At 30.0% G+C, this 26,114-nt stretch overlaps 2 protein-coding genes across 6 annotated transcripts in view; one reads left to right on the top strand and one right to left on the bottom strand.

Annotated features, from left to right (window-relative positions):
• The window catches only part of LOC129914040 (autophagy-related protein 16), a 251,766-nt gene that overhangs the window by 171,421 nt on the left and 54,231 nt on the right, over positions 1–26,114 (bottom strand). The window lies entirely within an intron of this gene.
• LOC129914045 (uncharacterized) overlaps positions 1–26,114 on the top strand; it is a 69,300-nt gene that overhangs the window by 10,232 nt on the left and 32,954 nt on the right. Inside the window, exons 2-3 of the mRNA XM_055993085.1 lie at positions 1,542–1,702; positions 6,889–7,090. Coding sequence (XP_055849060.1) covers positions 1,542–1,702; positions 6,889–7,090 — 363 coding nt within the window. The remainder of the gene's footprint in view (positions 1–1,541; positions 1,703–6,888; positions 7,091–26,114) is intronic.

Here is a 26,114-nt window from a genome sequence, read left to right as displayed (position 1 = left end):
AATATTCAAACCGACCATTTTTCATCAAAAAACAGCCCCTTTAAAAAAATCAATAAGAAAGTTCGAATTTTTTTGCCCTTATGTTTTTTTTCACAAACAACTAAAACAGTGTCTTTAATTTTTTTCGATCGATTTTACCTTCTAAAATTGAATTAAATTCAAAAACAGTGACACAATTCTTAGTGAGGCCGTTCATCATTCACATTTGTTTTTATTTAGTACTTACTGTGTCATACCGCCAGTAAATATTACTTTGACTGATATACTTTCGTTTTCATTTTTTTTTTTTTTTGGTTCATGAAATAAACATTTTCACATAAATTTTATTTACTGTGATGAGCACACAGTAACCCATAGCGCCACAAAAAAATTTATAGATACACTCGTATCTTACCAAAGTGATCAATCTTCCAATTCTAACGGAGTCTTCTAATCTAATCTTACATAATTTTTGTTCCCTCCAAAAACGTGCCCATCAATCCAACAAAATACAACCAAGAACCAACCAATCTCACCGACATTGATTATTGTGTAAATCCAGTAGACGACGACGACGACGAAGAACTGCTATTTTCCAAAACCGTAAAATATAGAAGCGGTGCGGTGGCCGGCAGAAACAGATACACAAATCATAAGTTCAACTTACCTGCAATGAAAAAAGAAGAAATAAATAAAAAAAAAATAACTTTAATAAAAATTCAATTTGTTAACGTTAATCAGTAAGATTTTACGGTATTTTAGTTGGGAACAGAATAATACAGAACACACGCAGAAAAGAATAATATTGTGTATATCTTTATTTTGCAATCGCGCGCTCATAACGGTAGGAAATTGCGAATTATTATTATTATTATTGGTGGTCAACTTTTATGAGAGAGATATAAGAATTTTTCAATCAATCTTTTTTGGCTGACTCCTTTTGGATTTTGTGTGGTTAAGGAATGAATTTTAAGCAAACAATTAGACTGGTTTATGGTTCAATTGAATATAGTGATTTGGTGGGCAATTTCAAAACAAGTTTTTGAGATATTAATTTTTGTGTCAAAGAAGTTTGAGTTTTGTTTGAAAGTTGTTTCGGGAATAATGTGATTTATTTTTGACATTAATATGGGCGTTTATCAAAGAATCTAAATTGGTTTAAGTGTGTTAGCCATTTTAATTTTACCTAAGAAATTGGCTAATCTGGAAAAGTGTAATGGCGAACTTTTAACCGGATACCATGAATGCATATTTTTGCAGTCAACTTCAGGCAGTTTTTTTAAACGTCCTGAGGCATTAAAAATACCTTCTTGTTATTAAATTGTCTATTTAACGTCCTGTTAATTGTCTTGAACTTCCTTCAACAACAACAATTTTACCTTCTTTAACACTTTCCAACATCACAAAATAGATCCTACAATCAAATCAATTAAAGTGTACCTATTCCTTTATATAGAGAAAAAGAATCCATTTAACTTTATTTTTTTTTTGATTTTTTTTTTTTTTTGTAATTTCATTTTCTATTCTAATTGCCATTTTTTTTTTTTTTTTTTTTTTTACAGATATGTATTCTCAGCACCAGGCAAACTCTTAGACTCACTACCCGGAACACTTATGTTAACTGATTGTCTGGAGGCATGTCAGAGCAATGAAACATGTCATGCTGTTAATTACGAAACAGGACTTTGTGTGCTCTTCTCGGCGAATGCTGATAAATTGCCAGGTAATTTATAAAATCTTAAATAATATACGAGAGTTTAGTAAGCTCTTATTTTTAAGGAATTTTGTTACTGATTTTATTTTTTTTCTGGATTTTTTTTTTATTGTTTTTGTTAGTCTTGGGTTTAATTGCTGGATATAGTACAGTTTTGTGTAGAAAATTGTTACTTCATTTTTATTGAGCGTGGTGGTGTTAACAAAAAAGGAACAATCATTAGAGAAAAATCTGACAGAAATTTTGAAGTGTGTTCAATGTTTAATTGTAAGTTTAAGTAGTAAAGAGGTGTTGATTGTCAATTTCAGTGGATGTTTATGTCATGTTTTGTTTATTGTGACTCGTACGATTTTAAGAAACACGTTTAAAGAAAAATCGCGAGAGATTTTTGTCATGTCCATGTACTCAGCGAAGCATCTTTTACAAATAAAATTCCAAATTGTAAGAAATAGAAATTTAAAAACAATTTCTATTTTATTTTTTTTTTTTTTTTTCGTTTTTGATTTTTCATAAAAAAATGGAATATAGGTACGGTGACCATATTTCTAGGAGCGAAACCCGGGACAGATAAAAAAAATTGGTTGCATCGTTTTTTAAACATTGATTAAAAAAAAATTATATTTTTTAAAATGAATTTTCATAAACTATTCCTAATTTTCAAGCCTAAATTTCTTAAACGGTTTTAATGGAACATTTTCGTTGAAACCATTTAAGTCGTTAACAAGCAAGTCAAAATTGAAGAAAACGGTTTTGTAATAAGTAGTTACCTACTGTTGAAAATAACTTCTAAAAAATATTTACTTTATGAAAATCGTGACAGCTGGTTTTTAACTTTTTAGTTTTATTTAAAACGATTTTGAAGTTGTAAGTTGTGTAATCTTTAATTTGATTTTTAGCATGTCTTTAAAAGTTTTGAAATTTATCTGGGTTCTTAACTCTTCCATATCGACGGTTAAACTGCAAAACCTCGTAAGTCGTTTTTTGGTCTTTGTTTAGAAATCGAAAAAAATGAAGGAAATATAAAATTGTTTATTTGATAACTCAAATCAACTATTTTTTCATTTCTTAATTTTTTAAAAAATGTTTTAAGAGGTTTTTTCGATTTTTAAAAAAAGAGCCAAAAACGACTTACGAGGATTTGCAGTTTAACCGTCGATATGTTGTTCATTATTCGAAAAAAAAAATTTTTTCTGGTGCAGCTTTTTAAGCTGGAACTAAGCAGTAGACGAAAAACCGTAAAATCTAATGATTTTATCCGGAAAATTCGAAAAAAAAAATGTATTTTATATCTTATTTGTTCTTAGTTTTAAAAAAATACAATTTTATATTGTCTATAATTCATAATTTAATTTGTCTCTTGAGTTAATTTTGCGGGAAGGGCTAGATATATTGAAGTAAAACCGGGAACAAAATCCGCTATGAATGAGCAAATATAGCAAAGTCGTTTACAGGTTTGTGTATTCGGCAGCCAAAAAATCCCTGACTGTTTGGTATATTTTCTTTGTATTGAATTTTGAAGTACCTATTTATTAATTTTTTTTTTCATATTTTCGACATAACAACGGTTAAACTTCATAACCTCGTAAGTCGTTTTTGCAAGTTTTTCAGAAATCAATAAACAAAATGTTGTGTTTCTTGTTTTTGTATGGGATCTATCAATACGAGTGTTTGAATTTTGTCATTCCTGAAAAATGTTCAGAACAACATTGTTAAGCTGAATATACCAAAAGATAGCTCTGAATTTTCTGAATTGTTTGCATTAATAATATTTTTTCGAATTTTTAGACTTAAGAGGTTATGAAGTTTAACCGTCGATAAGCTAAAGTGCTAATTTTTTTTAATTAGAAAGGATTTTGTTTTTCTATTTATTAACTAACACTGACGAAGGAAAAATAAAGATTTTGTTCAATTATTGAGTGCAAGTGTTTACTAAATTTCGATTAGCTTGTGTTAGCATCTTAGCCAAAGTTGTAATTTACATTATTTGCATGTTGTTCACATATATACACTATGGCGTATACGTACTGTATTTTTACTTTTTTTTACCTCATATGTAAGAGTAGGGGACGAGATTAAGTTAGAAAATGTTGGGCAATCTGGTCATATAACACGTTATTTTAAAATACTTTATAAAGCTGAATTGAATGAGACCCGAAACAACCACTCTAAAAAAGTTTATAATAATTTTAGAGAAATTAGAAGAAACAGGTGTAAGAAGTAACTAACTACAGTTAAAAAAAAAACACTGTTCTTTTTAGAATCAACAATTCCGTGAGAGAGAAAAATGTTAGTTTTTTCCATAGCTATCGGTTCTTTTAATTCACTTTCAAATTAGATGATAGTAATAGAAGTTTTTAGGGTGGTGACAAAAAAAGCACTTTTGAAACTTTTTTTTTGTTACATACAAACAAGAATTGGGGAGACACGGCTTTTTTTCAATAGGTATTGTTCACTAATGTTTTTTGCCAAAACTTTGTATCTTTGGTCCTAAATGCAGCTTATTGAGGAGAAATACAAAATTTGGCCAAAAAAGAGGTTGTCTGTAAAGCCGGTTTACGAACGATGATTTTACGTGATAACGTTGTCAGAAAACAGGTTGTGTGCTTTTGTTTAAAATGAGTCAATTGAAGCGTTTACTTATTTCAAACAATCATAATTTACAAGAAAAAGCTAAAAAAAAATACCTTTTTTTATTTTCTTATTATATTAATTTTTTTATTTTAAAAGCTTACAAAAAAAATTATGCAATTTAAAAGCCAAGTATTTCTTCTTAAGAATAAAACTATTTTTAAATTTACAATGCGCAAAAAGTATAAAAATAAATTTATTGAAAACAATCATTTTCATCAAAAAAAAGCAAAAAAAAAAACATGAATTTTTATCTTCTCACGTCATTAATTCCATTTTTTCCCTAACAACCTATAAAAAATTTTATACCACCTGAAAGCTTATTGTTTTAGTTCAAAATAAACATATATATCGATCAGGTCTATGAGACATCTACAAAAAGAGCTAGAATTTTTTGAAAAAGCAAAAAAAAAAAACATTTATTTTTATGTTCTCAGGCTATGGAATCAATTTTTTTGTTTGACAATTTATAAAAAATTTTATACCATGTGAAAGCTTATTATTTAACCTTTCATATGACGTATGAATCTTATTTCAAGGATGCCTACAAGAGAAGTTAGAATTTTTTAAAGTCAACCATGTCGAATTTCTAGACTGAGATTACATTGTGTAGCTTGTAGTTAGTCTACCGTTATGTGTGATATACCAAATGAAAGATAATTGTATCAGGATGCTCATAAAAGTTTAATAAAATTTCTATCTGCTCTTGGTCAAAAGTTATAACCTGTTGAATTCTAAAATTGTATTTTACCGTTATCTCAAAATTGTGTTTACGAAAATGCACACATATAGTCGTAATCATGGTCTATCATTACTCCATATACTTTATTTCTGTATCTGTTAAAGAAAAAAAGAAAAAAATAAAAAACGATGAAAATCGGTTAAAAACGGTCAAAAAACTTGTTCCTTCCGTTATTCAGTCAAAACTAAGTAAACGATTCCAAGTTTTTGCACATGTATGCATAAGGCCAAAACCTACATCTCCTACAAGTTTGAGATTTTTTTGAACGCTCCAAAAAAAAAAGATAAAAAATTACCCAAAAATACCCCTAAAAACAAGGTGTTTTTCAAAAATTCATATTTCAAAACTCAGAGTGTTGGAAAAAAATCCGTATCAGACGCCTAATTTTTTTTCCCTCATCTTTCACCTGGCACCTTTAGAATTGTCAAAAAAAAAAAAAATTTTACCCAAAATCATCATTTTGTCATAGCTCCAACACGTGTACAACGTTCAAACAAAACGTTATAGCTGAGTTTCAAAATGTTTTAGAATTTTTTCTTAAATGCAGTTATTCTTAAATTAATCTCTTCTATCTATAGCAAAAATCAATTCTCTACGACTTCGTGTTTAGATTTTAGCCCAAATTTCATCTTTCCGTTTTACCCCGGTTTACCCTATTGAATGACGGAATTTTTAAAAATCATTCATTTGGATTAAGCTTTAGGTTATTATCTTTCAAATAAGCTATAGAAGATTTTTAAAATAAAACAGAGGCAATTGCCTATCAAATTTTTTGTCATCTTTATTCCACTTAATTTTAATCGAAAGTAAACATAAAGGGATCATTCTGGTAGAACTTGTTCCTAGACTTGAATTTATAATTCTTTGCGTAGGATTTACCTTTTAAATTATCAAGTCCTTTCGATTTATTTTGTAGGATTTTATAGCTAAAAAAAAAAAGAAAAACACCAGTAGAAAAACATGAAAATCTAGATCACTGTCATATCAAGTCCCTAAGGCTTCTACTTTCATCATTAGGATATATCACTATTAGAAGGTAGGTAGGGATATCAAAATCAACAACTTCAATTTTCACAAAAATCCAGTTCATACTATATTAAGATGCAAAAATAAAGTTGCACTCATAAATGCCAATCATCACGCAACTATTTTAAAGAGGTTTAACATACTAGCGTGGGATAGGCCCTGATTTTCTATTTATAAATAAAAGTTAAAGAAGAACACGTCTTCAAACTTACCCTGGTTTAATTAAAATTTATATCTCCATCATAATAGCCTACGCAAATATTGAACCAAATAGCTGCTAACCAGTCTAATTCTGTGTTACCATGAATATTTTATCATTTGACGAGAATTTTCAATTAATCCAAAATGTCCAATATTTCATATAAGAACATTAAAAGTTGGAAGAATCAATTATTTTTAATACCCATCTGACTCCACCTTAAGGTTTAAAAGAAAAGTTTTTTTAAAGGCACAATGTTAAGCTGTAAGATCACACGTTTCTTATACAATTTGTTCAAATTTATGTATGAAGGTCTTTTTCCAGACCACAAAATGACGAGGTGTTAATGAGGTTAACAAATACAAGAAGAAGAAAAAAAAAAGCAGACAACGTGTATATTTTAATACACACGAACACAATCTTTTTATAGAAAAAAAAAAACCCCGCGCATGATGATCCTTTTATAACTTATACCTAAGTATAAACCCTGTCTAAGAAGATAACTTATAAAAAGCGAAATGAGCTACTGGGTTTTATTAATTGGTAACATCTTTTATTTTTACTACATTTTTTTTGTTTTTGTTGTTGTCTTCTTTGCAGGTGCTCTTACAAAATCTCAATTCCCCGTCTTTACAATTTATGCACAGAAAACATGTTTGGGTGTTCGTCCATGTGCTCGGGCATGGTGCGTGGATCGCGTTCAAGGATACAAATTGAAGGGACAGAGTAAACGTTCGATGACAGTCAACTCGAGGCGCGATTGCTTGGAATTATGCTTGGGCGAAACAGAATTCACATGCAGGTAAGTTTTTTGTTGTTTTTTTGCTTCTATTATAAGCTACTGAGATGATGATACTGTTGTTGCATTTATATGAATGCCGCCTTTTTAAATGGTGCAGAAAATATAAATTAATTATAAATTGCAAATCGACAAATGGACTTAAATTGTGACTTTAATGGGTTTTTAATGAAAGTCTTGATAAAAGAATAATATGAGACTCTAAAAATGGAGACACATATTATTTGTCTATATAGTAAACACGTTGAGAGGAAGTCATGGATACAATGTAAGCAGTGATAAATCTCAGTTAAAAGTTCTCAAACCCAGCATCAGGTAGTTCTTATGGTAAACTGAAGGTGGCGCTATAGTTCGATCTTGATCTAGGCATCAACCAAAATTTCATTTCAACCTTGGATTAAGGTGGGTTATTAAGGCTCATCTAGTTAAATAAGGTCTCCATTTCTGATCCGGGCGCCAGTTAAAATATTAATTTTTGAGTTTATCGTGTAATACAAAAATTCTAAATGTCGACGAATAAGAAATTTTCTTTGCAAAAAAAAGGTAGGTATATAAAATTTTGAACTGAATTAATGCAAAAAACAACTTCCTAAAGCCAATGAATGAAACTAACGAGTTCTTAATTCGGTTCCTGCGTTGGGCGCCAATTAAAACAATAATATCATTTTTTTGCATCATCAGAATTTTTAAATGTCGAAAATAAAATAGTATTACATAAAAGCGTTAAAACTGGCGCCCAATGTGAGACTTAGAAGCCACATTTCCCAATAATAATAACAATAGCTCCCCAAAAATAAAATATTTTAACAACAATATGAAACTTATGCCTGATTAACAATATTGCGAGCCGACGAGACGAGAGCGTTGCGAGAGTCTTGTTGACGATTTTAAAAATTTCCAAATAATGAATTTGTATAAAACAATACACAATTTTGCGATTCTCGTTGCGTGGAAATTTCGAAAATTTTGAAAAAGGACGCACGAGATGACGATTTTTCGAAAATGAAATTTTAATATTAAATATTTTAGACAGCTTATATGGATAAAAGTTTTCATAATTTCTAAATTCGAGTTAGCCTAGGTAATAAGGTGATTGCCTCGTAATCTCACCGTCCGGAGTTCGATTCTCAAAAAATACTGTTTATTTTTTTTTCTTTATTTTTGTTTACTTTGTCGAATAAAAAATCGCACTATTGTGAATTTCCAAACGATTTTAAAACAATTTTTTTAAATCGAAAACGTTCAGAAAAAACGCAATGCTCTCGTCTTGTCGTCGCGCAATATTGTGAATCAGGCATTACTCGCAATAAAGTTTCATGAAATAAATAGCAATAAAGTTTCGAACACAGTGTCTAAGTTGGTTGGGCGCCAGATAAAACAAGAAATCAAATATTTTTGCATTTAAAATTGTATTTTTTTTTCTAAACGACGAAGCTGAAGGAATAGTTCAACCAACAAAACCTGGTTTTATGCGCAATTAAAACCAAAGAGCATTTTAGATTTTTAAAATTATATTTTAAAGCTAATAATGAGCCCGAAAAATGGCGCCCAATATGAGATCATAGAAACGAAATAGTTTATGATAATATTTAAAAAAAAAAAATACTCAAAACGTTGGGCGCCAGTTATTATCTATACGAAATAACTTTGCTTTTGAGAATGAAAAAAATGTGTCTCAAGTAAGTACTGAGTTTTTGAAGTATTGAGACGTAAAGTCTATTTTTTTCTCTGGAAGGCAATATTTTTGGGATATTTAAATTAAAGTGGCGCCCAATGTGAAAAAAAAATGCAAATCAATCATGCAAATTATGAATTGCTAAGTATAAGAATATTTCTTATTAGCAAAGTGATTACAACTTTAGTAAATTGAGAAAATTAGTTCATGGTAACCGAACTGAAACCCAATATTTGGACGAAAAACTGGGCGCCAAACCTATTGTTTCAGAATAAATGTTCTTTTTGTGAGAATTGAAGTTAATCAGTGGACATTTTTTATAAGGATTTTAACCCAGCAGTCGTTCAAAATCAGAAAAAAAGGCTTTCAAACTAAATTTCATAAGTTTCACGTTGGGCGCCAGTTGCAAATTACATCCAGAATTTGAATTTCTTGACACTTTATGTCTTTTATTAATTCAACTTCTTGAAAATCAACATCCAAAAAACCGCACCACTCCCTGTATCAGTCAATACATGAAAGAATCTTTTCAAATAACCCACTCCAAAGTGACGCCTCTCTAAGTTTTTTTTTTTTTTCTTCTTCAAACATTAAAACCAACTTCTTGTTCGGTCTTCTTTCTATGTCCAACTTCCACTTGAATTGACTTTAAAAGTTGATCGTGTGCGTCGAGCGCGTTTAAATGAAAAATGATAGGTTAACTCGAGTCTCCCCACATCATCCGCAATCATGCCGATGATGATCCAACCAAAGGCACACAAAGTCACACAAAAAACCTCAATACAGGCAGAGCACGTTTTGTCTTAATGATCATAATAGGGCTACTTGAATTGAGTATATGACTTGAGAAGAGTACTCTTATATCTTCTACTCTCAAGACAGATGTGAATAAGAATTTCTTGAATTCAGTAGTTGTTGGTTTCATGCTGCCCAATGATGACCATCATGATGTTGCTTGGTGATCATATGCCTTTTAATTTTTTAATTAGAACTTTGGCATACCAAAATAGACACACCCAAGGAATTTTTAAAAACCGCTACGAAGTAGCAATGTAGAAACGCCTTCATGTTATTTTTATAGTTTTCCAAGCTTCTGTGAAAAGCCAAGGAATAGAAGGAATTCACCTGCAATTGTCCATCAAACACCTGATACCATCTGTTTGTTGGTTAGAAGATGAAATATATCTAGTTTTTGTGTTCGACCTTATAGGAATTCTATAGGAATACTATAGGAATGCTATAGAGGTCCCCCGATAAGAACACCTTCTAAGTCCATTTTTCTGGTTAATTATGATCTTCCCGAAACGTGTCGTCGTTGTCTTCCGTCGTGATTGAATAGGAGGTATTGTAGTTAGTCAGTATAAAGGACAAGAAGTTAGATGGAATCCAACAATGAAGAGACAATTGAGAATGCAAAATTCTTGCCCGACTCCTCCGTGCGAATTAAGAAACCAAACGTGACTCTCTTGGAGGACAGTATTCTCTCATAGTTATAGAGAAAGAATTGATTCTTTCAAACTGATTAGAAAATATTATTTCGTTTTTTTTTTTTATTTTTATTCGTGTTGGAATTTTAATTAAAACAATTTTTTATGCCAACGTATCTTCCTTTTTGATAAAAATAATAACAATCAATCAATATCTTAGCCATCAATTATAATAAAAAAACATTTTAAGGCCAAGTTTAGGGCCAATGCAACTATACGGAATATTATACTTTCAAGGATATAATTTTTTATTTATAAACATTGTGAGGCTAAAAATAATTTTCTTGTGCACAGCATGTGGTTTTGGTGATGGCGGTTAACCGATGACAGATTGAATAGGTTGTCATCATGATTAAGTTGACTTTTATAGTCTTTATAGACATTGTATCTTTTACCAGACAGGAGTTAAAAAAAAAAAATAGATTCTTCTCTTGCTGTGAAAACAGAAGGCTTTGTGATATTTTTAAATGTGCAGTCAATTAAAACGGTTGAAAGAGTTTTTTTTGTTGTATGTAAAAGAGACGGCTTATGTGCTTTTGTATCTAGAGGGAACCATATTAGACAACTTTAAATAGCCTATAACCAGCGGACGATCAAAACGCTAAATACGTTAAGACGTTATGAAGGAACATACAGAACTACATACAAGGAAAACGGATAAAGCAGAACACTTTTTTTTTTCGATGACGTAGTCTGAAAACGAGTATTCAGCCTACCTTTACCTTCCCTCGAACAGTATTCAATTTTCAAGCTGAAATAACTCGGAAACCCTTCGCGGAAGGGATTAAGAGACAGAGACATTTGATTGGGTTCACCCAATTCTAAATACTAAAATTTCATAAAATTTGACAGAAACCACTTTCCTTTTCACACAGGTTCGGGGTCGTTTTAGGTCATCATTATTTCTGCTAACCTACGCAAGAATTTTGTCACTATATCCCGAGTCTTTATGAGTTGATGCACTTTAAATATCTATGCTTTGGTATTACCAAAATTTGGCGCTATGTGTTCATAGCTCTGGAAAAAGAGAGTGAAAGAGAATCCGAATTTCTGTCTATTTTTCATGGTGGTTCTCACAACTCAAGGGAATCTAATTTTTCGGTCTTAAGGCTGAACGAAACACCATCAAAAAAGCTAACAATTTCTAACTTTTCAGTCATTAGTAATTTTAGTTCTCAAATATCAGTTTTTGACAAAACGTTGCCTCACACTCTTAAAGCTCATAATCTTAGCTTATAATTTGATCCCAGAAGCGTTTCTTTAGGCTGAATGGTTTGCAAAATAATGCTTTTCAAATATAGTCAATTTTTGAAAGATATAAATTATTTAAGAACGGGTGGTATTTTTCTACTATTCTTTCGATATTGAATGTTATGAAAAGTATACCGAAAGGCTTCTCGAAGGCCGGACCAGCACAGAGCTGAACCACCGCTGAACCACTATTATCAAAGTCATTTGCAGCTCATTTTTTCGCAAAACACGGATAAATATTGATATAATTCCTTAAAAACAAGTTTTTCAGTTTTCTTGGATTAACATCGTAACTGAGCTTGGTACACCAGTTTGAATAAAAAATTTTTAAAAAAATCTACATTTATTTTCGCCCGATATAGTTTGACCAGTTTGCAGCTGTTCCCTAGTGACAAATTCCGCAACAACTTCAAAGTTATATGCATTCATCATTTTAGCTTCTAAAAAGTCTTAAAGAAGTTTACAATTGCAATTGTAAGTTGGGTTCTGACCAAGGAAAGGCCTCTTCAAAATTCGCAAAGAAAACCTATGTCCAGGAAATACCTTTTGAACCCTAACCGGAAAACCCGTGACATTTTCGGCACCAATGTTCAGAAACCTCTTAAAGAGCTACTCGAAGAAAGACGTTTGGGATCCTTAACGGAAATCCCCTGATGGTTCTGGCCTTCAATCCGCAGAAAGACTCTTTCAAAATTCGCTAGGAAAACCTATGCCTATAGTGAAGAGGAGTTCTAAGTAAAGAACTTTGGAAATCAAAAAAAAAAACAAAACCTAATCTTCCTGGCACAAGGATTTTGCAAAACCTTTGTCTATAGAACCTTTTAAGAAGGAATTCTAGGGAAAGGCTTTTAGGATCCTTAATGGAAAACGTTTATGTTCTGGCTCGTAACCTTAAGGGGGTAAATGCCTCCGGAATTTTTTATTTTTGCATTATTTTTTTTTTTGCGTAATAAATTTATTTATCAACCGAAGAAACTATTTTCAGTGGTCTTAGCCTCAAATGAAGCCTCAAAAGTGCCTAGATAGTCCCGAAACCAATGCGCTCCGAACCTATCATAGTACGAAAACGAAAACTTTAAACGCATTTTTTTCGAAACTAGTTTTTTTTAGCGCCGTGCAATGTAACTCAAAAACTAATGAAGCTATCGACTTGAAATTTGAAGCAAATTACTCCTTAAATCAATGGCCACAACATTAAACTAAAAGTTGAATAAAATTTGTACAGTAAATATTTTTTTTAACTACTTCTTTGTAAAAAAAAAACATGTTTTTTTTTCGTTTTTTTTATTTCTAATTTTTATTTTTCATTTAAAAAAAATAAATTTAGGTTCATGCAATGCGTACTAATATCATCTAACGGAAAAAAATTTCCTTTTTGATTTAAGATGATTTCCTGGACCTGTACATTGCACGGCGCAAACTAGAGGCGTCAACTTTGAAAGGCTCCAGAGCCACCATTTTGTTATTTTTTCATTTCAAAAAATTTTTTTTCAATTCTTGAGAATGTCAGTAATATCTTGTCTTTTTCCAAATTTCAATAGGTAAGTGCTTTCAGTTTTTCATAAAAAAAATAGTGAAAAAGGTTTCGTCTGGAGGGATTTCCCCCCTTAAGGGACGCACAAGAAAAGCCTTTGTCTACAGGTTGTTTGTTTTGTTTTGAAATAGTGAATGTGAACTAAAAGGGGCGAAGTGGAAAATTGTATGAACATTTTAAATCCACATGTCCTTTGAGTGTATTTTTTCAACTGGAAGACTATCACACATGTGTAAATGTTGTGACATGCAGCTGACACTCCTATTCTTATGAATGATGAATAGAATGTTCTATCAGACTGTAAAAGTTTCTTGTTTTTCCAAGTTCATAGTTCGAATTCGAATCCTTTTAGTCAAAGATTTGCAGTTTATAAAGGAAAGCAGATAGTGATGAACTTGAACGTCAAACTCAGTATTAAAAGGAGTTCCTTACTTTATTTTGTAAAACCTTTCTAAAGATCCGACACAATCGACCAAAACAGGACTTGCATCTCAACCTTCTTAAAAATTTCTCTTCCCACCATGAAGTTCAATAACCGTCAACTTAAAAACAAAAAAACGTGCTTGCATCTAAAACCGCGTGTGCCATCATGACACAAATACAAAAATAAAAGTTTGACATTAATTTCTTGACTCATCTTCGTCCCACTTTTTCACTAATTAAAATTCATCAAAGTTCTTTTTTTTTTATTTACAATGTCAATTGATGTGAAAATTAAAAAAAAAAAAAACCGGTGTCCTACATTCAAGACTTTATACAGTTATCAGCAAAACACAGCGCATCACCATCATCATTACCACTTCAACTTCATCCCCAATACTATACGTATATCTTTTTTCTTTACATCAAAGTCATTCACGGCATGCAAACCATCAATAACAACAACAACAACAAAAACAAAACGAAAAAAGATAGGTAATAAAAATACACCGAAACAGGTTCACAATCAAATCACCCACCAAATAGCCATGAAATTGCATCTCAAGACAAGAAAATCGTCAAAAAAAACCAGGCAACCAGTTGTCTTCTTGACTTCTTCGTCTTCTTCTTATTCATTTTAATTTGTTTAATGCCCTATAGCTGCAATCCACTACCGCGATTCTATACTCCATCGTCATTGGGAGCATCCAAACCCACATCAATCAATCTGCGCTAAAACCAGCACACACACACACACATAGAATATTGCTGTTAAACAGGATGCTTTTGCAACCTTCGTGTTTTTTTTTTTTCTACCCAAAAGAAGGCTTTTCAAATGCGCCAAGAAATCAGCAAGAAGGAAGCTCGAAGAGACGACCGACAAGAACCAGAAGTTCAACTTTCATCGCTCACTCGCGCCCATCAAGAGACTCTTGTGCGGTAGGTTTTTTTTTCTGTGGATTCTGTGTGTTTTTCGTCGTCTTTCCCTAACTTGATCCACTGGATTCTAATCCGAACATTGAGCTACCTACTTATGTGTCTGTCTCTCTAATTAAATCTATTTCCCTGATGTTGCACGTAGAGTTTGGTATTGGTACAATAATTGTAGAAATCCTTGTGGCATCGTATTTCACAATCGCCTTACCACGAGGCTGTAACTTCTCCTACAAAATAAGGATACAAAAATATCTTTGTATCTATATCTCGTTTTTTTTCGACGATTTTCGACCACCATTCATAAGCCAAAGGAAGAAAAAATATTAAAATGCAAATATAATCATCACTCAAAAGTTAACCGTTAACTAAAGGTCATCTATTTAGCCAGATAAAGAGTTGAGATAATGTAGAAGAGTGAGACACAAGCTATCTCCTATCCAATGGCAATGGATGCCCCAATCTGCATAGAAAAAAAAAAACAACGCCAGACACAACGGACACCAAAGCAACAACGCGCAAAGTATCTAAATCAGTCAAACAGTATGATATCATCCCGCTGCTCGCAGTTACTCTCCCAGACTTTAATACCTACCAAACGGTTATGGTAGGGGAGGTAGGGGGAACTCGGGGCATCTTGAAGGTATAGTGCATTTTAAATAGCTGTAATAATCTCACCAATGTTTTGATGTTGATGAACTGTTTATTTTTTCCAAGAGTGTGCGGCGCACTCTTGGAAACTATATAAGGAGAAACTATCTCAACACGAAGAAGATCATGTTGTGTTGTTCTAGATGTTCGTAGTAAGTCTGTTGTCCATCGTCGTTGTTCTCCTCCTCCTCGAATTTGTTGTTGTGTTATGTTATAGTTACTATAGTCGTAGTTGGAGCAAAACTCTTTAACAAAATTATCAAGATTACTCGACGAGATGTTTTTTTTTTGTAAAGTTCTCTTGGTAGGCAGAGGAAAAAGTAATAAGTTAGTAGTGCTGCCAAATTGTTGATTAAATCTAGAAAAAAACTAATTTTTCAATCAATTTTATATTATGACTTGGCTAGATATCATCTTACATATTAATGTTAATGTTGTCAGATGGTTAACTGTATTCGTACAGGAGTTTACCATTTTTCATTCAGGAGTTTTTTTTTAAATTTCATGTCTTGAACATGTTTTGAAAGCAAATTTTGGTAATAAATTTCATATTTGGGTTGATATTTGCAATTTAATATCTGTTTTAGACCAGTTTATACCAGTCAGCGAGATTTAAATACATTTCTGTTCTGTTTATTCGTTCTTTTAATATTTAACTACTTCATATAGTCTATTTAATAGACCCGAGCTCCAGAGCAAAAATAGAACAAATTCGTTCAAGAGTTTTTATTGGCGAATATGATTCCTTGACATACAAGAATACTCCAGCCAAAAGTGCTACTAAATCCATTGGTGCATTTCTGAGAAAACGGCAACACTGGTCACTTTTCAGTTTTTTTGATTTAACTCGAAAACCAAGCCTGACTTTGAAATGGTTCAAAGACACTTTTCATAGCAAATTAAATTTTCTGTCAAGTTAAGATGGTTAAAAAATTTTAAAAATTATTTTTGACTAAAATTCTAACCTAAAATCAAAGAAAAAAAAGTTAAAAAATTGACAATTTTATTTTTTTTTACTAAATCAAGGGGCATTTTGTGTATGTAGCCGGGACGTCCAAACTTTGTACTAATGAAATGAAGTAGAGGTAAAATCCTTTGATAATATGCAATTTTTAATTTTTTTTGTCAAGAAACAACTTAAATGTACCTATTCAAAAATTAGCACTTTTTCTAAATTTTTGACTTTTTTAGTTAAAAGCAAGTTTTTAAAACTCGATAAAATCGTATTAATTGGTAACTTTTAGACTTTTAAAGTAAACATACTTCGAGGGATTGATTTAATATAAACTAAATATGACAAACAAAAAAATTTATTTGCATCCTTATGGCCTTTTGTGCAATTTTGTGTATGTGCATTTTTATAAATTCGGGTCAAATGGATGGACAGAGAGCCATTAGCTTTGGTCTATTGCATAGAAGAACATTTAATACCAACTCTTTTACTGTTTTCAATGGCCTGAAAAACAATTCTTGTAAAATCCGCGACCAACGAAAAGTTTCTCTTGAAAAACGAAAAAAATACTCTAATGAGTTTGAAACAAAATAGCTCAGGCAAATTAGTAAATCAAATTGCACTTTTCGCGGGACAAATTTTTTTCATGGAACGTATTTAGGTGAATGTCCTTATCGTAAAAGTGAATTTTTTTGGGATGATAAGATATCGGGAACAGCCGCCATCTTGGAAAAGAGGTCGGTGCCGTTTTTATTTTATAACTCCATTTTTACTCATTTAAACCAAAAATGTCCGAGGGTAGACTTATTATCAATTAAATTATCTAAAAAATTATATACAAATGAATTCCGTGAGTTAGTTAAATTCAATTTTATAGTCGGTCAAAGTCCGGGTTCTTCTCGCAAGGTTAAGACAATATGACATTTTTTTCAAATATCTGAAGAACTTTTTATTTGTTTGGGATTTTCTTAAAGAATGAATTATAGCACTTTTAATTATCTATAAAATGAGCCCTTTATCATAACTGTAGCCATCACATTGTAGAAGCAACCAAACGTCGAAGTCATGATATACGATTTTTTAACTGAACATATTTGGGATTTCAATAGTTCAAATAAACAATCAAAAATTAAACACAATAGTCTCGAAAACATAACGGCTTACACACCTCATATCTTGAGTTATACTTATCGTAATGCTGAGATTAAGGTGTTCATGTTTAGGAAAAATGACAGGGCATCAGTTCTTATATTTAGAATTTTAAATAGTGTCACTTTAGCTTATTCACATTAATTGGAAAATTCACTTCATTTAAAACCTCGAAAACCATAAAAGGTTAACATTAAAGATTTCAAACTTTTAATTCAATATTTAGACGAATATAGTTAAAAAACTGTTTACTTATATTTTGGTTGTACCTCAACTTCAAAAATTTGCTCGGTCTAATAGAAGAAAACTTGTTATTTTCTCACTTTTGACTAGTAGAATGTGAACTTCGACGTTAGATGGCTTATACATTATGTTGGTTACAGTTACGATAAAGGGCTCATTTTATAGATAATTAAAAGTGCTATAATTCATTCTTTAAGAAAATCCCAAACAAATAAAAAGTTCTTCAGATATTTGAAAAAATGTCATATTGTCTTAACTTTGCGAGAAGAACCCGGACTTTGACCGACTATAAAATTGAATTTAACTAACTCACGGAATTCATTTGTATATAATTTTTTAGATAATTTAATTGATAATAAGTTTATCCTCGGACATTTTTGGTTTAAATGAGTTAAAATGGAGTTATAAAATAAAAACGGCACCGACCTCTTTTCCAAGATGGCGGCTGTTCCCGATATCTTATCATCCCAAAAAATTCACTTTTACGATAAGGACATTCACCTAAACACGTTCCATGAAAAAAATTTGTCCCGCGAAAAGTGCAATTTGATTTACTAATTTGCCTGAGCTATTTTGTTTCAAACTCATTAGAGTATTTTTTTCGTTTTTCAAGAGAAACTTTTCGTTGATCGCGGATTTTACAAGAATTGTTTTTCAGGCCATTGAAAACAGTAAAAGAGTTGGTATTAAATGTTCTTCTATGCAATAGACCAAAGCTAATGGCTCTCTGTCCATCCATTTGACCCGAATTTATAAAAATGCACATACACAAAATTGCACAAAAGGCCATAAGGATGCAAATAAATTTTTTTGTTTGTCATATTTAGTTTATATTAAATCAATCCCTCGAAGTATGTTTACTTTAAAAGTCTAAAAGTTACCAATTAATACGATTTTATCGAGTTTTAAAAACTTGCTTTTAACTAAAAAAGTCAAAAATTTAGAAAAAGTGCTAATTTTTGAATAGGTACATTTAAGTTGTTTCTTGACAAAAAAAATTAAAAATTGCATATTATCAAAGGATTTTACCTCTACTTCATTTCATTAGTACAAAGTTTGGACGTCCCGGCTACATACACAAAATGCCCCTTGATTTAGTAAAAAAAAATAAAATTGTCAATTTTTTAACTTTTTTTTCTTTGATTTTAGGTTAGAATTTTAGTCAAAAATAATTTTTAAAATTTTTTAACCATCTTAACTTGACAGAAAATTTAATTTGCTATGAAAAGTGTCTTTGAACCATTTCAAAGTCAGGCTTGGTTTTCGAGTTAAATCAAAAAAACTGAAAAGTGACCAGTGTTGCCGTTTTCTCAGAAATGCACCAATGGATTTAGTAGCACTTTTGGCTGGAGTATTCTTGTATGCCAAGGAATCATAATCGCCAATAAAAACTCTTGAACGAATTTGTTCCATCCAAAAGGGTCTATTCAATAGACTAATAGTTTAACTCATAAAACAAAGATTTGACAAATGATACCCAAGAATCTCTTATCAATGTATTGAAAGAATACACGAAATTATTTAATACCAGTCAGCAGAAATATACAAATGTGGAAAGGTGTAAATTTTGGTGAAAAAAAGTTTTTTTTACGAAACTAACAAAATAATGTGCCTATTCGTTTTTTATTTTCGGGAGTAAAGAGGAGGTCTTTTTATAACTTTATAAGAATCGATCGCGTCGAAAAATTTCGTTACAAAATATCTCCTTGCGGCAATCCGCTTCCTCCTCTGATTCAAATAAAATATTTTTTTTTTAATAGACCATTGTTTATACCAGTCAGTAAAAATAGATGCTATTTAAATTAATTTTTACGAATCAGCGACCGATAAACATTCGGTTTTGTTTTAAATAAAATGCACGACTGGGTCGCACGAACTTGCTCTTAGAGTTAAAGTTGCTTACATTTTTAAGACTTTTTATATAGAAATTTGGAAAAAAAAAATAAAATTCGTTAAAAAAAAAAAAATAAAATAAAATCTGAAATTAAGTTGCCCTCCAAAACAAGTATGCAGTTTTGATTGATATATTAACATGCATTTTTAGAAAAAAAATTTTAAAAATCGTTAGAGCCGTTTTTTAAAAAAACTAATTTTTTATAAATAATTTTTTGGAAAAAAAGTTTTAAAATAAAATTGGTATGCCATTCTTTAGAAATCACTAATCAACATCTAAAAACAAAATTTCAAAAAAATTCAATGTCCCGTTTTCGAAAATTTGATTTTTCAAAAAAAAATTTTTTTTTAAATCCAAAAATTATTTTTTTCAAAATCTTATTTTTGGCTTATATTTAAATTATATAAATGCTTCTTCACAAAAAGTTTGGTTTAAATCGAATAAGCAGTTTCGGAGATAATCGGATTTGAAAAAAAACGGTTCTATGGCAGGTACCGTTAATAATGATTTTCAAAAAAAAAAATTTTTCATAAGAAGATAAACCTTAGCTCAAAACTAACATTTGAATTTTTTAAACAAAATCGTTAGAGCCATTTTTGAGATATTTCAATTTTACTTAAATCGGTATATGACAAGTACCGTTATTTTTGGTCCAAAAAAATTAATTCCAAAAACCCCTCTGGAGAGTCGCCAAATAACGCTACATACCAAGTTTGGCATTAATCGGTCCATCCGTTTAGGCTGTAGCTCCTTATACAGACAGACTGACAGACAGACTGACAGACAGATAGACAGACAGACAGACGGACTTCCGGGACCCACTTTTTTGGCATTGTCTACCATCGTAATGTCATGGAAAAATGTTATCTCAACTTTTTTTTTTGTACGAATGCATAACTTGATATATAGTACCTATATCGCAAGTAAAAATCTGTAAGAAGCCACAATAAATGCACCGAAAAAATAACCAATATCAATTTAACATTTTTTTAAATATCAAATTAACATTTTTTTTTAAATATCAGCAAAAAATGCTCTATAAAATGTGTTTTATGATAATTAAAATATTTAAACAATATTTTCATTATCAAGATGATATTTAAATATCACATTTTTGAAATTTTTTTTGATATTTTATTATCAATTTTTCATATCAAATTCTCATTCCAAATTATTGAAAAATATTAAATAAAAAAAGTCTTAATGTGTACTAATTTAAAGGCGCTTTGTGTTTTTTTCGAAATAAAATGTATGATTTACTGAGAAATTTGATCGGCAATAAGATTTAACTTCACATAGTTGGGGAGAAAATAACAAAACAATTATATCACCTATAAGCTATAATAGAAAAAATAATATCACCACTATGTTTTGAAAAAAGAAAGAAAATACTTAATAATAAATATAAAATAATTATAAAAATAATAAAAAAGAAAAAGAAAGAAATATCATTATAATAAACTGACACGTAAATTCTAGTCAACATTGATATTGTCAAAGTGAAATTTTCATTATCATTGTAGTTCAAAGTATCTTTATCTTAAATATGTATTGGAAAATTAAGATTTCGTTGTGTGTGCAGAAAAAAAAATTTTTTTAAAAATCGAAAGTTAAAAAAATTTAATTTTTAAAATTTTTTTTCAATAACTTTTTTAATTTTTTTTTTACATTTTATACTTCAATTTTTTAATGTCTGTAAATTTTGAATAAAATTGATCTATGCTTTGATGAAATCTATGAACTTAAAACGCCATATTTTCGTTCTCCGTATTTTTTGAGAAAAACTAAAAATGCAGTTTTGTTAGAATCAATAAGAGTATTATGTACACCAAATTTAATCAAAATCGTTAGAGCCGTTTTCGAGAAAATTGAAATAACTCGAAAACGTTTTATGGGAGGTATGTGTTAAAAAGGAGATATTAAAAAAATAAAAAAAAAAAACGGGTCTAGGGAATCACGTATAAATCATTTGTACCAAGTTTCAAGCAAATCCATCCATCCGTTTAGGCCCCAGCTCGATGTACAGATGGACGCACAGACGCACACACGCACAGATCGACGGACAGCATGACGAAAACCACTTTTTTGATCTTCTCCATCATCTTAATGTTGGTTTTGATTAAAATCTCAAATTTTTTTTTCTACATGAAACCAATACTTGCCCTATAGAGCAAGTAAAAATGTCAAAATGATATTTTAATTGTTGGACGACTTTTGTAACTCAAAAACTTTAATTTGATAGCTGTTATTATTAATTTTTTTTTTTTCGGTGTGTATGCTTTGATACAATTTTTATTATTTTAAATTTTATTTTTTTAGTAGGCTTTTTTATACCAATCGAAATCGTTCAAAAAAATTCGTAAGAATACGAGATGATGGAATCAAAATGAGCCTTTTTTACTTTTCTATAGGTAATGGAAATATGTGCTTTTTAAATTATATTATGATACGAATTAAACTATTTTAGGTATACCAATCGGGAAAATTAAACTATTTTATACCAATCAGAAAAAGTATAATTTTATAATAAAACACTTAAATTGTTTAGTTTAGTTTATTTTAAGGAAGAGTGACTTAGTGACAGCTTTTTTACAGTTCTTAAAAATGTTCCAAAAAGTTTTAGCGACTTTCGATAAGTGACCTTATAGAAGTTAGATAAAGCAAGTTTTTCAAAGAGCTCGTACTGCTTTCCAGAAGCTTTATAGAGGAATTCAAAATACCTTATAATGCTTTAAATCAGAAAAGCAAGTTTATGCTAGTATGTGAAATACTTATTTCAGTTTTTTTTTCAAGTGAATAAGTCTTTGATCATCAAAAATTTAGTAGAAAAATGGACAGCGAGTCTGGAGATATCGAGTATGAGTCTTAGATTTCGGAAAAGCTTCTTTTTAGCTTATATTAAAACTTATACAAATGGTAAAACGTTCTTTTTTTGGAATTGCAAAAGAAACTTTAGCTTAAAGTTTAAATTTATTTTTTACTTTATGGAAGAAATTAGTATTTGGGATGAGTTGAAATTCTATGCATGGGAAGCTCTCGGCTCTTTCAGAAACCAATAGGTCATATTTCTTTATTTTCAATTGATTTTTTGAAGGAATGTCATATTTGCAATTCACACGAGAAGTTCTAACACTGATTCATTTAAAATTCTATTTGGCAGCACAAGCTTACATTGGGGCAGTCCTAATATGAATCTAGGACAAATTTGCAAAGATTCGATTGTAATAAAGGCCTTCATTTGATCATAAACTAAATAAAAATAAATTGTAGTTGAAACGTCGTTGTTTCAAAGTTGAACTACTTTGAATTATGTGACTTTAAGATACGAAACCATCAAAAATTAACTTATTTTCCACGTTGATTTTAAAATGTTCATCTTCAACGCAAAATCATTGAAAATAATAGTTAAATTAATGTGGTTTTCATTGATTTTACGTTGTTTTATGGTGGCTTTTCCCTCAGTGTACTATGTTAGTGTCAGTATAAAATCTACAATTTTTTTCTGATATTACTGAAATTCAGTGGAGATAAAAATGATAGAGTCCGGACATGAACATAAATCTAGTTTTTTTTTCAAAAGTTTCTAAAATTTGCGAATCAAAAACATATGATATATTTATAAAGCCTTCAAATTAATAGACTTTTGTAAGATTTCCTATCTTTGCCCTATTGTTTGCACTTGTTTGTCCCACTGTGTGATGCAAAAATGCATCTTAAAACAATTTAAGAGAAATATTTCTTCCATATCCAATGGAATATCTAGATTTGTTGTGTTATTTTACGCTACTAGTTCTTGTTGTTTTATTTTTGTTTTAGTCTTTTCTTTATCATCTCTTCTTAGACAAGGTAAGTTGTCAGTTTTAAACTAGATTATTTAGAAATAATAATTTATTCCGCTTGATTCACTCTCGAGGGGGTCTTTCAAAGCCTTCTTGTTCTACAACGAGACATCCGAAGAAGACTCACTTCTCTTCTCCTTCTAGATTTCAATTCTAAAGTAGAGTTGTATAAAGTGTTTGCATTGTGCGAAATGTAATTGGAAACCCTATATAATGTCTTTAGATATATCTGATGTTAAGCAAAAGCAATGAAACTTAACGGATGGAAAGAAAAAAATTAATTAACTGTATCAGGTTAGTAGATACTCTGTAGATGTTGGTAGAAGAGGTATCCTAGGAACGTAGAATTTGCTACTACCTTTTCAATGACTTGTGGCATGGTGATCGAGAGTATTTTTTTTCTGAATCGTTATTCCGTGAAAAGCCGATTATGCAAGAACGACAACCATGACTCTAAAAGAGTAGAACGGGATTTGGATTTGTAGCTCTGTTCTATTCCTGGAAGCACTTGTTTTTTTAGAGATGATATAGTAGGTTGGTTATTGATAAAAGGAAAATTTATTGAATAGGGTGAAGATTATGATGAGAATAAGATTTGATTTGTTATAGTCTGTTTTATGCAGAAAAAGATTTATTTCGTTTCTTTATCTGGGAGGCAACATCAAATGGGGTCTGGCGTTGGGCGCCAACTATTTAAAAGTAATGTCAAAGAGTTTGAATAAGCGATTTAATTTCTAACTTGTTATAGTATAGTTGATTTGAAAAGAAATAGGCGTAATATATCATATTTCATTTATATGATTAATGGATCTATGTGGTATTAAGAATGAAGGAGTTTTTCTTGATTTCATTTAAGGAAGAAAATTTAGCGCATTGACACAAGAAGTCATCTAACTGGAATTATTAAATGTTGTTTCCGCTTCTGGTTAGTGTAGGTTTAGAATTTAAATAATAACTACTTGTCGAAGTGAAAAAGATGAAGCTATAACTCAAAAGACATCCTTATTAGCATTTTTTGAGGTCTTAAAGCTGATTTGGTGTAGTTACTATCAGGCTCAATTATCATTCAAAAACTTTAAAGAATATAAACTTTCGTTTCTTCCACTTAACTTGTAAGGATAAAGTTGTTAAATTAACAACATAAAAGTGTTGATTATTGTTGAAGAGAAGATCAAATGATTGCAAAGTCAACATTTCGGCTATATCTGAGATAAAATACCACGTTATTGAGGCCACTTAAATAAATTATCGATTTCCGAATCTGCTTAAGTCGAATATATTTGGAAATACACAACATATCTACCTGTTCCAATTTGAAGAATTCACTCCCGTTTGATATTATTAAAAGAATCAAAAAAAATACCCATAAATTATTTACCTTTCACATATCTGTAATTTTTGAAGAATCTTGCATTCATTTGTATCTTTTTTTTTTCTGTCGGTTTTCACATTTTCAGAGATGAGACTTGATTATTTCTGCACATGTGTAGCATTATTCAATTTGAGTGGTTCATTGAACTTGCGCATAAGCAGCAAATCGTCAAAATTGGACATGCAGTCAACGAAAAAAAAAAAAAAAATAAATAATTTCTCTGAATTTCAAAAAGAAAAAAGAGAAAGAGGTTTACTTGATAAAGTGGATTAATAAATAACCGGGAAAGGAAACAGAATGTGTAATTTTTTTTTTTATCTGAGCAGGATTTTTGTTTTTGGCCAAAAAGGACATAACAACATTTTGTTTGTCTGTCGAATTAACAAACTCACAAAATTACGTTTTGAAGATCGATGAGTTTGATTTGCACTTAAAAACAAATAAAAAAAAACAAACAAGCATTGGACTTGAAAGATTCGAATTCTGATGATTTGATGGGGCGTGAGATTGTTATTTGATGTATTATTTATTTTTTTTGTTGAGGGACTAATAACAGATTTAAACACAATTTTTTCGGTAATTTAGTTAAGAGTTTGTTTAGACTTTAGAGTGTTTAAAAAGTTATAATGGGTGTCATAATAATTGCTCAGTTTAAGTATTAAAAATAGAGAAAGAATATAATATTTTTTGTCATTTTCTCGGAAATTTGTATCGCAGACTTGTTTCGAATCACGAAAAATAAATCTTATTATGAAATTGATTAATTTATCGAAAAATTACTTTTCGGAAAGGATGTGAAAAAGATTTTTTTTGTGGACTTTTATATTCCTACTTTTTATCAGCGAAGAATTTTTCTAAGCTACTCGTTATTAATACTTTTTAATTTTAATTTTTCAAAAAAAAAAAAAAATATAGTTCGATTATATTTTTCAATGAATTAAAAAAAAATTTTAAGTTATTACATATTACAAATGAAAAAAAGTTGTACATTAAAAATTAAAAAAAAAATGAAAATAAAAAAATTCGTTATTAGAAAAAATTTCAATTGAATTTGAGTCCCAAAAAAAAATAAGCAACTTGATTTTATGATGCATTTTAAGAAAACAAAAAGTTGAAAATTTTAAGAACCGTTTTAATAAAATATTAAAAGTTTTGTATTTTTTTTTCTTGGATTTAGTAGGTTTAGGTAAAAACCATCTCAAGATAAACATTATTGTTAAAAAAAGAAGCAAAGTTCTCTTATTTTTTAAATTAAGTCACACATAAAAAGTATTATAAAATTTAAAAGTGTACCAAATTCTAAAATTAAAAAAATCAAAATTTAATTGATACAAAATTTAAACCAAATCTTAGAATTTGATACACTTTTATATTTCATAATACTTTTTGTGCTAGACTAAATTTCGAAAATAGGAGTACTTGGCTCATTTTTTTTAAAAGTCATGAATTTATTGAGATTTCACTAATTTTTAAAATGCATTCCTAAAAGGTTTGATTTAATCGTTTCATGTTCAGAAAATTTCAATTTTATGTTATGTGATGGAGAATATACTCCATAAAGTATTTGTTCAAAAATTATTTTTGTTTAACCTTGTTTTTAACAGATTTGTTAGGCTTTTCGTGTGAC

Source organism: Episyrphus balteatus, chromosome 3 (assembly GCF_945859705.1).
Source record: "Episyrphus balteatus chromosome 3, idEpiBalt1.1, whole genome shotgun sequence".
In the NCBI taxonomy this organism is placed as follows: Eukaryota; Metazoa; Arthropoda; class Insecta; order Diptera; family Syrphidae; genus Episyrphus; species Episyrphus balteatus.
The sequence above is the reverse complement of the archived record's forward strand: the minus strand, read 5'-3'. Positions and strand labels throughout refer to the sequence as shown.